This window comes from Sorghum bicolor, chromosome 6 (genome assembly GCF_000003195.3).
Source record: "Sorghum bicolor cultivar BTx623 chromosome 6, Sorghum_bicolor_NCBIv3, whole genome shotgun sequence".
Taxonomy (NCBI): domain Eukaryota; kingdom Viridiplantae; phylum Streptophyta; class Magnoliopsida; order Poales; family Poaceae; genus Sorghum; species Sorghum bicolor.
The window spans coordinates 53,669,614-53,682,444 of record NC_012875.2 but is presented as its reverse complement, the minus strand read 5'-3'; the positions used below and the strand labels follow the sequence as shown (position 1 = coordinate 53,682,444).

The following is a 12,831-nucleotide window of genomic DNA, read 5'->3' as shown; positions in this document are numbered from 1 at the left end:
GCCGGCCACAGTGGTCGTTCAAACAAGTCGGCTCCGTCCGTCGCATCCAAATCGTCTCACGCAATGATAAAGGCCGACTACTATATACTGTACGTACATTATTAGAGATCGAGTGAAAGGGACGGTGGTGATTACGATCGATCGCTCTGGAAGCTTGCATTTGGACGAAGCAGAGAGGTCGATGATCTCGGTTTAATTTGGGACCATGCATGCATGCATTATTATGCTATATGCGTGGATCGATCGATGCATCGATCCAAGTGCCAGTTGCAAACAGGGACGGCATGGATGGGTGAATAATGGTGTTCATGCCCGGTACGTCAGGACATCTCTGCTCTGTATGTCCGTGTATCACGCGCGATGTTTGGCGAGACAGGCAAGCTAGGGCTGGCGGAACAAATCAAAGGCAGCTCCCGGACCGGACCGGACCGGACCGTACGTCTGGATTATTGCGGTTGTTTGCACTGGGCGTTCGCGTAGCTGTCTCCCGGTGGTCCCGTCGCGGCGCCGCGCTGAATGAACTCGCGATCTCGTGCAGCCGGCGCCGGCGCCGGCGCGTTGGAGTTGTTTAGGGCAGCAACCACTTCTTTTTTATATATGATTTATGATCAGAGAATTCAGAGTTTTTTTAGAAATAGAGAACGCAGCCGCTAATGAGGCCTCGTTCGTGGTCAGCCGGCCTAATGCCCAATTAATCGCTCAGCCCATATAATATACGTAGGATGCAGCCGAGCACCAGGACGTTCCAGTCCATCTGGTCATGAGGAGGGAGAGCCAAGGGCCCAAAGCCCACGCAAGACAGAAGAAGATCGGCACCTTCTCTCGGGCTTTTTTTTTTATATATATAGACTCTCGGGCTTTTTTTTCCCCTTTGATAGACTCTCGAGCTTCTTGTTCATGCACAACAGTAAAACAGCAACTCAGTTGTTCATACACAACTCAGTAAAACAGTAAAATATGACATTTGTCAACAAATGTTTCTTGTTAGCTAGCCAAAAGGTAGCCACCCATAAGACCAGTCTCCACTCAGTTCAATATTTTCAGCAAGGAAAGCCCAAAGAGCTTTTGCCACACAGCAACAAAAAAAAATAGGTGATGAATAGACTCAGCTTCGGAACAAAACAAGCAAGTAGTATCAGATAACTCTCTTCTCTTAGCTAGGTTATCTCTCGTGAGCAACTTGTTTTTCGAAAGTAACCAAAGGAAAATTTGAACTCTAGGAGGGATTTTCAGTTTCCAGATAGCAATTCATAAGACCAGATGGACCGAACCGATAGCATGCACAAACAGTTTCCAGATAGCATGCACAAACACAGGTACCAGATTAGCATGGCTAATGACAGCATATAAGGATTTAACAGAAAATTTTCCATTAGAACTAAAGCTCCAGATAATCTGATCAGCATCATCAGTTTAACATCCTCAACAATGCTTAACAACTTGTACCATAGATTCATATATAAGCTAATGTGAGACAGTCCTTCTAAAAGACAGCATTAAGACTTCACCATCCCATACTTGATGGATGGTCTTATCCTGCTGATCACAGATAACATAAAGAGGCCAAAACTGAATGGCCAGGCTAGAATTTCTAAACAATTGATCTTCCCAAAATCTAACTTTCTTCCCATCAGCAACCTTCCACGTAATTCTCATATGGGTTGCTTGCAACACCCATGTCACAACTTTCCAAAAAGGGGACAACTGGTTTCCCGAGGGGTAGCAAATATTAGGTTGATCAGACGCTTGGTGTCGTGCAGGTTTCGGAAAGCTTGGTGCTCTGTTTGAAGAGGGCTGATTTCTAGGTGGTCAGGTTCCTGGTTGTTCTGTGTTTTCTGTTTTCTCTCTTGTCGGGGTCCTTGTGAGCAAGCTTCCTTGCTCTGTTTTTTCTTTGCTGGGCTGCGGTAACTGCGGTTGCTGGCCGCTTCGGTCTTGTTGGTTTGTTTGTTTCGTCGTGATCAGTCGATTTGCGTGTTCTTATCTGTTCTGTCTTGCAAACTCTATCCTGCTTAATGAAATCGCGCTTCGGCGTGATCACAAAAAAAAATATTTAAAATCAGAAGAAATTTTGATCCAGATAGCATTTGTACTCAAGCCATATCTGAAAAGGTGTGATCTGGGCGTCTGTTTGGATGTTCGTTCATATACCAGTACAACTTGTGTACTACGTACCCGTATGTGAGGTATAACAAAAGGAAGCAACTCCTAAGCAGCTCTGTGGCTTTTTACCTGATAGTCGAATTTGTGTTTCATGTCATTCTGCACTTACCTGATAGTCGACTTTGCGTTTCATGTCATTCTGCACCCGATACATCGGTCGATGATAAGCGCTGCACAAACACAACCATCGTTAAGTTAATTACTAGCAATTGGCACACAAAGGTGATGGAGTCGTGGAGAACTCAGTTGTGGTTCTAAACAAAGCAAAAGAAACCAGTAAAAAAACAAAAGCAAAAGATCTTTGAGACGTACGGTGATCTGATAACCTAATTCTGGTACTGTATTAGAACATTTCGGTTCAGAAAACAGTTCTACTACTTTAACTGGCCAATATAAACCGCACTAGCAAGGAGCCAAGGACAAATAAAGGAGGCTCGTGTCTCGCTGGCTTCGGACAGACGGCGCGCACATGGCAATGACAAATCCTTGTTTTACTTTTACAGATCATTAGTGGTACTGGAACAATGGAATTGGACCGTTGACGTCTGGAGATAAGCATCTGAAACAACAGCAGACATGTTCCGCGGGGGGGGGGGTGAGAGTAGCAGTACTACGCGTAGAGTGTGTCTCAAATATTTGCTTTAAGTTCACAGAATTTGAGAAAAAAAATCATACAATCTCGGATAGAAACACATCTTATACTAAATTTGTAGTGCTTAATAAGATTTAAAACTTTATAGGGGGGGGGGTTCGGGGGAGGAGTACCAGTACTACGCGTAGTTGTGTGTCTCAAATATTTGCTTTAAGTTCACACAATTTGAGAAAAAAAAATTCATACAATCTCGGATATAGAAACACATCTTATACTAAATTTCTAGTGCTTAATAAGATTTAAAACTTTATACTTTTTTTTCTTTGAGTTTATTTAATAGCTAAAATATTTAATATAAGACTATATAATGTTAAAAAAAAGAATCTTATGTATAGAATGAGTTGCAAGCTATCGCTAGATCAGTTGGTCGACCGTTGCATTTTGCACCTTACCGGCCAGAGTTTGAACCCTTTCGAAGGTGGATTTGTTGGCCGGAAGAGGCACAATTTATCTACGTGTTGAAAAAAAAATCACCACATCTGACTCACGCAAAAGCATATGTCTAAGGCCAGTCTACTCTCACGGGAAACTACGGTACTGCTATGTATGGGTGGGATATAGGTTCGGAGGTTTTCTCAACCTACGTGAGAAGGTCCTCTTCTTAAGTATAATGTCTGGGTTGTCTTATCTATCCCCGCGGATCGACTTTATTTTTTATGTATAGAATGAGTGTGTGTTGTGGTAGAGAGAGCTAGATCACGAGTTTGATATCTCGACTCGAAGACAATGCAAAATTATCCACATCTAAATCATTACAGTAGGCCATGCATGGTCTCATTCGCTGCTGCGACTCACTCTGTCAAGAAATGTACTTAGTATCTTTAACATCGAGATTTTATCCACAAATGCAAATATTTGTAGCATAATCAATTCATTCTCATCTATCGTAATTGAATTGGGGGGGGGGGGGCAGTTTCATTTGTGTGGTAATCATATTTTGCTTCAATACAAATTTTGGTAAATTTTAGTGCAAGCAAATCATTTTTTATATATACCAGAGAAAAGATAGGCATTGTTACAACTCCATAATCTTGGTGATAGATTGAGCGCCATCACAATTATTTTGTCATATGATCACTGATCAGTGAAGATTTAGGTAAACAAGAGGCACGCACGGGACGACGGTGCTACTGCAAATCCCTCCTCCATCGGTAACGTGCTGCTGTACTAGCCAAGCACTGTACCAACCACACGTACACGTAACCGATCCACTAACTTGCTAGCTACTATACTGTGCATTTACAAAAGTTGATTGCCACAATTTTCTTAAAGTAGGAAACTAAAGCAACACCTATACGATTGCATATTAGTGGGCTATACAAGCTTCTTTTCCTTTCTATTTCTAGGTAGCTTGCGTCGCGCGCTTAATTACCAAACATGACATAATCAAATTGGGGAAAGCTAGCTCAACCTTTTCTTGGCACTAGAGTCATAATATGACTTCTATCAACGCATAGTCGCTTGTGTTGCTCCACGTAGGCGTCGTCCACCTCCTAAACTCATGAGCATATGACGTGGCATATGACTTTTGTCAATGCATCGTCGCTTGTGTTGCTCCACGTAGCCAACGTCCACCCCTGAACCAATGACACGTGCCAGGGCGACTCTGCTGGCCGTGTGTGATGTATATATGTCGAGATTGGGGTATATTATGACGATAAGAATGTTTGTAGTTCCGATAAAAGGAAAAGGCACACAGATATTAGTTTTTCTTAGTCAGAGCACCTAACCTAAACGATTAGTGCAGTTTTTTTTTCTCTGGACCGAATGACGAGAATCATGAGAGATGTAGCAACCGCAACCGCAATCACTAAAATGCAGAGCTTGTGCGCTTACCGAACTAATAAGCTAATCCGATCAGAGAGCCTAAACCGAACTAAGCTAATCCGACAGCCTAAAAGACTTTCCGAAGGACACTAGTGATCGAGTGTCGCTGCATACAGTAAATTGCCACGAGTCCACGTTTTCTTTTTTATTTCGTCATTTGTTCGGTTTGCATCATCTCATCTCCGACCGGACCTTAGCCATACCGTTGTTAATTTTTTTTTGAGTTAAATGCACCTTAGATCAGCTGATTCCTTGTGATAGAACTTGCCTATTCGAGTTCAACATAAGGTTCGTATTTTTCTAGATTTATTTTAAGATTTAATGGCGCTATATTTTCAGTGGTAAGTGACGTGCCCGTCGACAGTGAGACGCCTGTGATGACTTTATATCGATCTCGAAAATTGCCGATCCAACTCAGTTCTTCGGAGGTACTCATAGTAGTAGGTTGTGCGTGCTTACATTTATAGAGACGAGTGTGTACTCGTGTTTATGAGCGTCTGTATCTGTAACTAGGTCTCGTAAGAAAAAGATGTCCATTATTGTGAGAAGAATTTAGTTAGGTTTATCTACTTTGAAAGTGGATTTTTTCGTTCATAATTTTATATGTCGTATCACTAAGTCCATATCTGTGTTCTACTCAAAGGTCTTGTTTACTTCCACCCAAAAACTTAAATTTTTCAAGACTTTTCATCACATCAAATCTTTAGACACATGAATGAAGTACTCCCTCTGTCCCTGAAAGCTTCAATTCCTAGAATCTGTGTCAGTCAAACTTGTTTAACTTTGACCAACTTTATAGAAAAAAACATCAATATGTATAACATAAAATGAGTATCTTATGAAAATATATTCAATGATAAATCTAATGGTATTAATTTGGTACTATAAATCTTAGTGTTTTTTTTCTATAAATTTGGTCAAAGTTTTAAAAGTTTGACTTAGGACAACTCTATAAGTTGCAGCTTTCAGGGACGGAGGGAGTATTAAATATAGACGAAAATAAAAACTAATTGCACAGTTTGGTCGGAATTGACAAGACGAATCTTTTGAAACTAGTTAGTCTATAGTTAGATAATAATTACCACAAATAAACGAAAGTGCTACATTGTCGCGAATTTTTTCCTTCGGGAACACAAGACCAAAATCTAAAAACTTTTCAAAATTCTCATCACATCAATCTTACGATACATGCATGGAGAATTAATATAGATAAAAACAATAACTAATTACGCTAGATGAATATTTTAAATCTAATTAGTTTATAATTAAATAATAATTATTAAATACAAATGAAAATGCTACGACCCAACAAATAAACAAGGTCTGACATGGTTTGCTGAAGTCAAGCGGTGCATGCATGGCACGGAAGTCGAGCTTGAGGTGACCAGGACCAGGAACACGTGTCGAGCACCACGGTGCTCCATGGCAGGTTCCGTTTGAATCGAGGCATGGAGCTCATCCCTCTCTCGCCCATGGCGGCGTGCGAGCGTGGCAGTGTCGGCTCTCGCTCGTAGCGGCCTATGCACGAGGCGGAATAGCTGCTCGCCTGCGGGCCACGATGACGTGCGGGCAAGGCAGAGCACCGCTTCTCGTCTGCGGCAACGTGCACGCGCTCGCCGTCTTGGGCCCTCGCGGTTCCGTTCGCTTATCCCTCACCGCCTTGGAGCCATCTGCAACTTCACGCGGTTCCGTTCGCTTATCCCTCACCGCCTTGGAGCCATCTGCAACTTCACGCGGTTCCGTTCGCTTAGGCCCTGTTTAATTTCCCACCCAAAATTTTTTCGTCCATCCCATCGAATCTTTAGACACATACATGGAACATTAAATATACATAAAAAAATAAACTAATTACACAGTTTAATTGAAAAACGTGAGACGAATCTTTTAAGCCTAATTACTCCATGATTAACCTTAAGTGCTACAGTAACTCACGTGTGCTATTGATAAATTAATTATGCTTAATAGATTTGTCTTGTAGTTTCCTTATGAGCTATGTAATTTGTTTTTTTATAAGTTTCTAAAAACTCCTCCCGACATCCTTCCGACACATCCGATGTGACACCCAAAAAATTTTCATCTCCAATCTAAACAGGGCCTTATCTTAGACTCGCTCTGTCAAAAAAAAATATCGCTTTTAGACATCTTGTTTGATCATCCGTTTTATTTAAAAATTTTACATAAATATTATATATTTTGTTAAAATTTATTTTATCATTAGAGATACTTTACTAACGATTTATTTATTTTATAATTTATCTAAAATTTTTGAATAAGACGAACGGTCAAACAAGATTTCTAAAAGTCAAAAACGTCATTCTTTTTAGGACAGAGGGACTAAGCTCAATTTTGTGTGTTAGTCAGCAGTATTTTTCTTCATCAATAAATTAAAGAATAATATTTCAGTCATAACTTTTAGCTTTTACAACCAAAACTTTCGGAAAGAAAATCTAAAGGTTTTTGGTAACGTAGGGCCGTGTTTGGGTCTCGGTGTAACTGCACACGCCACAGTTGTGACCGCACCGCGAGTTTGGCGGACGAATATAGTGTGCTTGGCAGGCTGTGGCACAAAAATAAACTAGCGCATGCGATTGCTGCCAAATACTAAATCTCAGGTGAACAGCGGCACGAGTGTTTGGCCGCGGCAGCGTGCCACACTTGCGGTGCAGCGACCTGCAGCGCGCGTTGGACGAGGACGATCGTTGCCTCGAGTTGGACTGCATCCACAAGCTCGGGCACTCGCCGGCGAGCTCGGGCAGCGCCAGGGGACGACGATGCGGCCATGCGGGTGCCTTGGGCGGGTTCCGTAGTTAGGTTTGGTTCGCCATGCCAACCATGCATTGACCGAACTAGTCAAAAAAAAAAACATGCATTGACCGTAACTGTACTGTCTATTATTCCTGTTGGTTTTTATGAAACCGTGCATGTGCATGTATATACTGCATATTTGCGTACATCGAACATCGAAGCTGCGGCGCTTTGCCGCTTTCAGATTTGTGCGCCTCCTCGCCTTGCACGACGTACCGCGCGTGGCCTAACATCATCAGGCTCCAGTCTCCACTACCCGCTATATATACGCGTGACTCGTCCAGATTTTTCCACACACTCCAAAGCAAAAGCAGAAGAAGAGCTGAGCATGCATCATCAGAGCCTAGCCTGCTGATGAACTAGGGCTCTCTAGCTAGTCTCTACTGAGTTCCTCGCTCCAAACACGTCTACCTGCATCCCTCCCTCCTATCTATCCTACTACACTCTGCGCGGTGCCGGTGAGGCGCCCCTTACACGCGACAGCAGACAGGCAGACAGGTACGGTGCAACGGGATAACTAAAGCACAACAAAGATATCGTCCATGGAGATGGCCGCGGCGGCGAAGGGGCCAGCTAGTGCCCCGGAGTGGCGGGTGACGGTGCCGGAGGGCGCCTCGGCGGTGGCGGTGGAGCACGAGGCCTGCCGGGCCGCGCGGGCGTGGGCGTGGCTGGTCTCGTGCGCGCTCGCGTTCAGGGACAGGGTGCTCGGGTTCGGCAGGCGTGTCTGGAGGATCGGCGCCGACGACCCCAGGAGGGCAGTGCACGGCCTCAAGGTCGGCCTCGCCCTCACGCTGGTCTCCGTGTTCTACTACACCAGGCCCCTCTACGACGGCGTCGGCGGCGCCGCCATGTGGGCCGTCCTCACCGTCGTCGTCGTCTTCGAGTACACTGTCGGTAAGTTAATTTAGCTGCACGTACGTCGACCGCATCCCATGCTATGCACGGAATTAGCGTTTGCTGCACTGCTAACGTATTGTACTCGAATGCATGCATCCATGCAGGTGGCTGTGTGTACAAGGGGTTCAACCGAGCCTTCGCCACGGCCAGTGCCGGTGTCATCGCGCTTGGCGTGCATTGGATCGCCAGCAAGACCGATGAAAAGTTTCAGCCGTTCATCAGAAGTGGCTCAGTTTTTGTGCTTGGTACGTACCAAATTAGAGCCCGTATGTGCGTGTGAATTGCAAAGTGCACTTAATTTGTATGAGTTATGCATGAGTTTATGACTAACATAGCAGTGCGAAACCTGTTGTACTCACTCACAGCTGCGATGGCGACGTTCTCTCGCTTCATCCCGACGGTGAAGGCGCGGTTCGACTACGGCGTCACCATATTCATCCTGACCTACAGCCTGGTGGCCGTGTCGGGCTACCGCGTGGACGCGCTCGTGGCGATGGCGCAGCAGCGGGTGTGCACCATCGCCATCGGCGTCTCCATGTGCGTCGCGATCTGCGCGCTCATCTGCCCCGTGTGGGCCGGCCAGGAGCTGCACCGCGCCACCGTGCGCAACATGGACAAGCTCGCGGACGCCGTCGAGGCCTGCGTCCAGGACTACTTCGTCGCCGCCGGGGAGCAGGCGAACAAGCAGCAGCAGTCCTCGAAGAAGGCGGCGGAGGGGTACAAGTGCGTGCTCAACTCCAAGGCGTCCGAGGACTCGCAGGCCAACCTGGCGCGGTGGGAGCCCGCGCACGGCAGGTTCGCCTTCCGCCACCCGTACGGCCAGTACAGGAACGTCGGCGCCGCCATGCGCCACTGCGCCTACTGCGTGGAGGCCCTGCGCGGCTGCGTCCGCTCGGCGGAGACCCAGGCGGCGGCGCCCTGTCACGCCAGGCGGCACCTGGCCGGCGCGTGCGCGCGGGTGGCGGCGCGGTGCGCGACGGCGCTCAGGGCGGCGTCGAGCTCCGTGGACACGATGACGACGTCGCGGGGCCTGGACTTGGCCGTGGTGGAGATGAACGCCGCCGTGGAGGAGCTGCAGGCCGACCTGAGGTCGCTCCCGTCCAGGCTGCTTCTTGCCGATGCAACGACTACGGCGGAGCCCGCGGCGCCGATGGTGGGCGCGGCGCAGCTGTTCACGATCACCTCGCTGCTGATTGAGGTGTCCCTGAGGATCGAGGGCGTCGCGGACGCCGTCGACATGCTGGCGAACCTCGCCAACTTCGAGTCAGCAGACGACGAAAACGAAAAGCCCGCGAAAAACGTGATCAAAGAGTCGGAAGGGAATGGGACGATGAAGACGCTTGAGCAGGCCTAATCGAATCGGATTGCGCCAGAATTCAGTCCACTACCGGTAAATGAAGATGACGATGAGTCGAGCCCACTGGCCAGATTATCATACTGGCCCGATCTGATGAGTCACACACCCTTGAAAACAATCCTCATGTTTCGAATGCATTCAACATTCAAACGAGACCTAACATGAAGGGAATCACATACGGACTCTGATTGAGAATAGGAGAATAGTATTGTCCTCATTCATCATGGTTTTGGGGATAAGATCATCATTTCTCATCATTCCTTAAGCTTGCTTGTTTGTAAAGGATGAAGCGATGGCAGATCTACACATTTCATTTCCCGCAACCAAACAAGTTGTGGTTAGCTTCAGATTTAATTAACATTGGTTTATCAACAATCTAATCCTGAAAACCTAACATGGTGGAAAAAGGCTGCTTTTGGGGAATGGAAAATGCTTGATAATCTGCTGAAAAGCTCATCATAGCACTGACCCAGCACACCGCTATGCATGGCTCAAATTATTAACGCTCTCTTAGTAATATAAATTCTAATCATGAAGTCAGCAACCTAGCCTAATGACTTAATGTAGCACATGTAAAACGAAAAACCTTGGAAAGTTTAATCTTTGCATTCCATAGTTTATCAAGATTTGGGAGCTCCTGAGCGGCATAAGCCAAATGAAAGGTTACCAGATTCTCGGTATGCTTTTTGTTGCATTACAGCAATGCGAAGCACTGGAACTCTACGCCGACGAATGAATTCTTACCTGAAAAGAATGTAAAGTCCCTGAAACCGACTTCAATGGTAGGCCTGGTTTAGTTCACCCAAAACCAAAAAGTTTTCAAGATTCTACGTCACATCGAATCTTTCCGCGTATGCATAAAGCATTAAATATAGATAAAAATAAAAACCAATCGAACAGTTTACCTGTAAATCACGAGACAAATTTTTTTGATCCTAGTTAGTCCATAATTGAACAATATTTACCATAAACAAACGAAAATGCTACAGTAGCGAAATCCAAAATCTTTTGGCATCTAAACAAGGCACGTTATTCTTATAGTCAGGATGTCAGGACACACCTGAAAAATCACAGGGACCCCGATCCCATCACCAAGTCTGACGGCGGAGACGGGAGAATGACCAAAAATGTTTGGTCAGACAATTTTTTCAAAACAAAAGTTTGGTCGGACGACAGACAGGCGAATGAAAGTGGAACCGCCATATAAGCAGCTTCTATTACAAAGTCAGCAAAATGGGAGGCTAAGGGCCTTGTTTAGATACACTCAAAAACCCAAAACTTTACAAGATTTCCTATCACATCGAATATTGCGGCACATGCATGAAACATTAAATATAGATAAAAAATAACTAATTACATAGTTTAACTGTAAATCACGAGACGAATCTTTTAAGTCTAGTTGCTCCATGATTGGATAATGTTTATTAAATAAAAACGAAAGTGTTACGGTGTTAAAATCCAAAAAGATTTTGGATCTAAACAAGGCCTAAGTGATCTGCGCATTTTGTGTGATCGATTATGTAGAATATCTAGCTAATTAAGTCGCACTGTCGCAAGATACTCCATGTGCTCTTCATTCTGATCTTTGATTCTGCCGAACACCGATGGTTTCTTGGCTATTGTTTACATTCAGTCAACAATCAGCTAGTTGAGTGACCTTGCCTACGTATACGAAAAAAGTTATTATAGGAAAATACTGTTCTTTATTGTCGTCATTCCGTTGGCGACAACATTGACGTCCAATTGTAGATCTCAGACAAAACGGTATCTAAACAATTCTACTTTCCAAATTATATTTCATTTTAGTTTTGACCTAAATTAAATTGCTCTAAAATTTGTTTTGTGAAGGGAAAGGGATACGTCGACAAATTACACATGAAAAAACTGAAATAAATATTAAAATATTATATCTAAATTTTTTCATCATCTTCACACTGTCGTTATGCCGAATCCAATGACCAATCCTAAAATATTAGATATGTCGCGAGATACAACACTACGGAACAAGTCCAAAATGCATCTGAATGGATGGAGGAATATTGACAGTTGCATCGTTGGAAACACACATAAGATGCAGATTCATCACCTCGAGATCTTGATTTCCTCTCTGTGACCATCGACGATGAGGATAAAGACCACAAATTGGTCATCTGCCATTGAAATCGTCACCTACAATCATCGCAATCACTAAAGTCATCCCAAGATACACGATCCCAACCGAAAAAACATTCAATTTTGCTAGAAATTTTATTTGGATTCAATCCTAAGACACTAGAAAAAACACGGGGAAAAAGGATGGGTCCCCTCTCCTTCTGGCGGCCCTAAACAACACGATGGTGATGAGGCGATGGCGTGGAGTCTAAACTTTGTTAAATTGCTCTAAGTTTATCTAAGTTTTTAGAAAAAATGTAACGTCATCTACGAAGTACAAACATATATACACTATCAAAGACGTATTTAATAAAAATAATAATATGAAAACACTTTGATATTGTAGATGATGATAGTTCAAAGTAAATAACTTTGATTTAAAGGATAAATATAAAAGTGAAGTATAATTTAGAATGAACGGAGTATAAAGAAAAAAGGGCCATTATGTTGGCTTTCACATGAACAGGACCATGACCAAACATGTAAATACATGTACCTAATGCACGTGCTAGCTCCGAGTGGGTTTGCTAGAGATAGGGTAACACGTTAAGCGTCTGAACAGTAATCTTACTATTATTAATTAAGGGTTTCATGTTATTTTATGAGACGTGTTAAGAAAAAAACTAAATTCTAAAATTTTCATGATAACATGCATTGATTCTACCCCTTTAAACAATTATCCTCCTTTGTTATTATTGTAGTTGTGACCATCTTTTCTACCACTAGTATTAAAAAAACACCCTTTACTTGTTGACATCTTTGTTTTCAAATTCAACAAAGTGGGCCTAAATTCAAAATCTACGGGTTGTAGACCCGACGGGGAGCAGATCTCCTCTTCCGTATCCTCGCACCGAGGGTCTTTGGGTTGGGCAACCCAAAACAAGGCAGGTCGAGGTTAGGGTCAGGTTTTGATTCTCCAAGCAGCTTGCTCAAAAGCCCACCATACTAGCATAACTAAGGGGGTGTTTGGTTAGAGTTGTTA

General features: G+C 44.1%; 1 protein-coding gene across 1 annotated transcript; it reads left to right on the top strand.

The window, feature by feature from the left end:
* On the top strand, window positions 7,756-10,031 carry LOC8057598 (aluminum-activated malate transporter 10). The gene is made up of 3 exons (XM_002448309.2): window positions 7,756-8,338; window positions 8,446-8,586; window positions 8,707-10,031. Exons 1-3 carry the CDS (start codon window positions 7,987-7,989, stop codon window positions 9,693-9,695), a joined length of 1,482 nt encoding a protein of 493 aa, XP_002448354.1. The 5' UTR covers window positions 7,756-7,986; the 3' UTR covers window positions 9,696-10,031.

Bases quoted from the DNA above. Each gene is read 5' to 3' on its own strand.
- LOC8057598 (XM_002448309.2), top strand. From the start codon at position 7,987: ATGGAGATGGCCGCGGCGGCGAAGGGGCCAGCTAGTGCCCCGGAGTGG. The intron at 8,339-8,445 runs GTAAGTTAATTT...GCATCCATGCAG, and splicing joins CGTCTTCGAGTACACTGTCG to GTGGCTGTGTGTACAAGGGG. The intron at 8,587-8,706 runs GTACGTACCAAA...ACTCACTCACAG, and splicing joins TGGCTCAGTTTTTGTGCTTG to CTGCGATGGCGACGTTCTCT.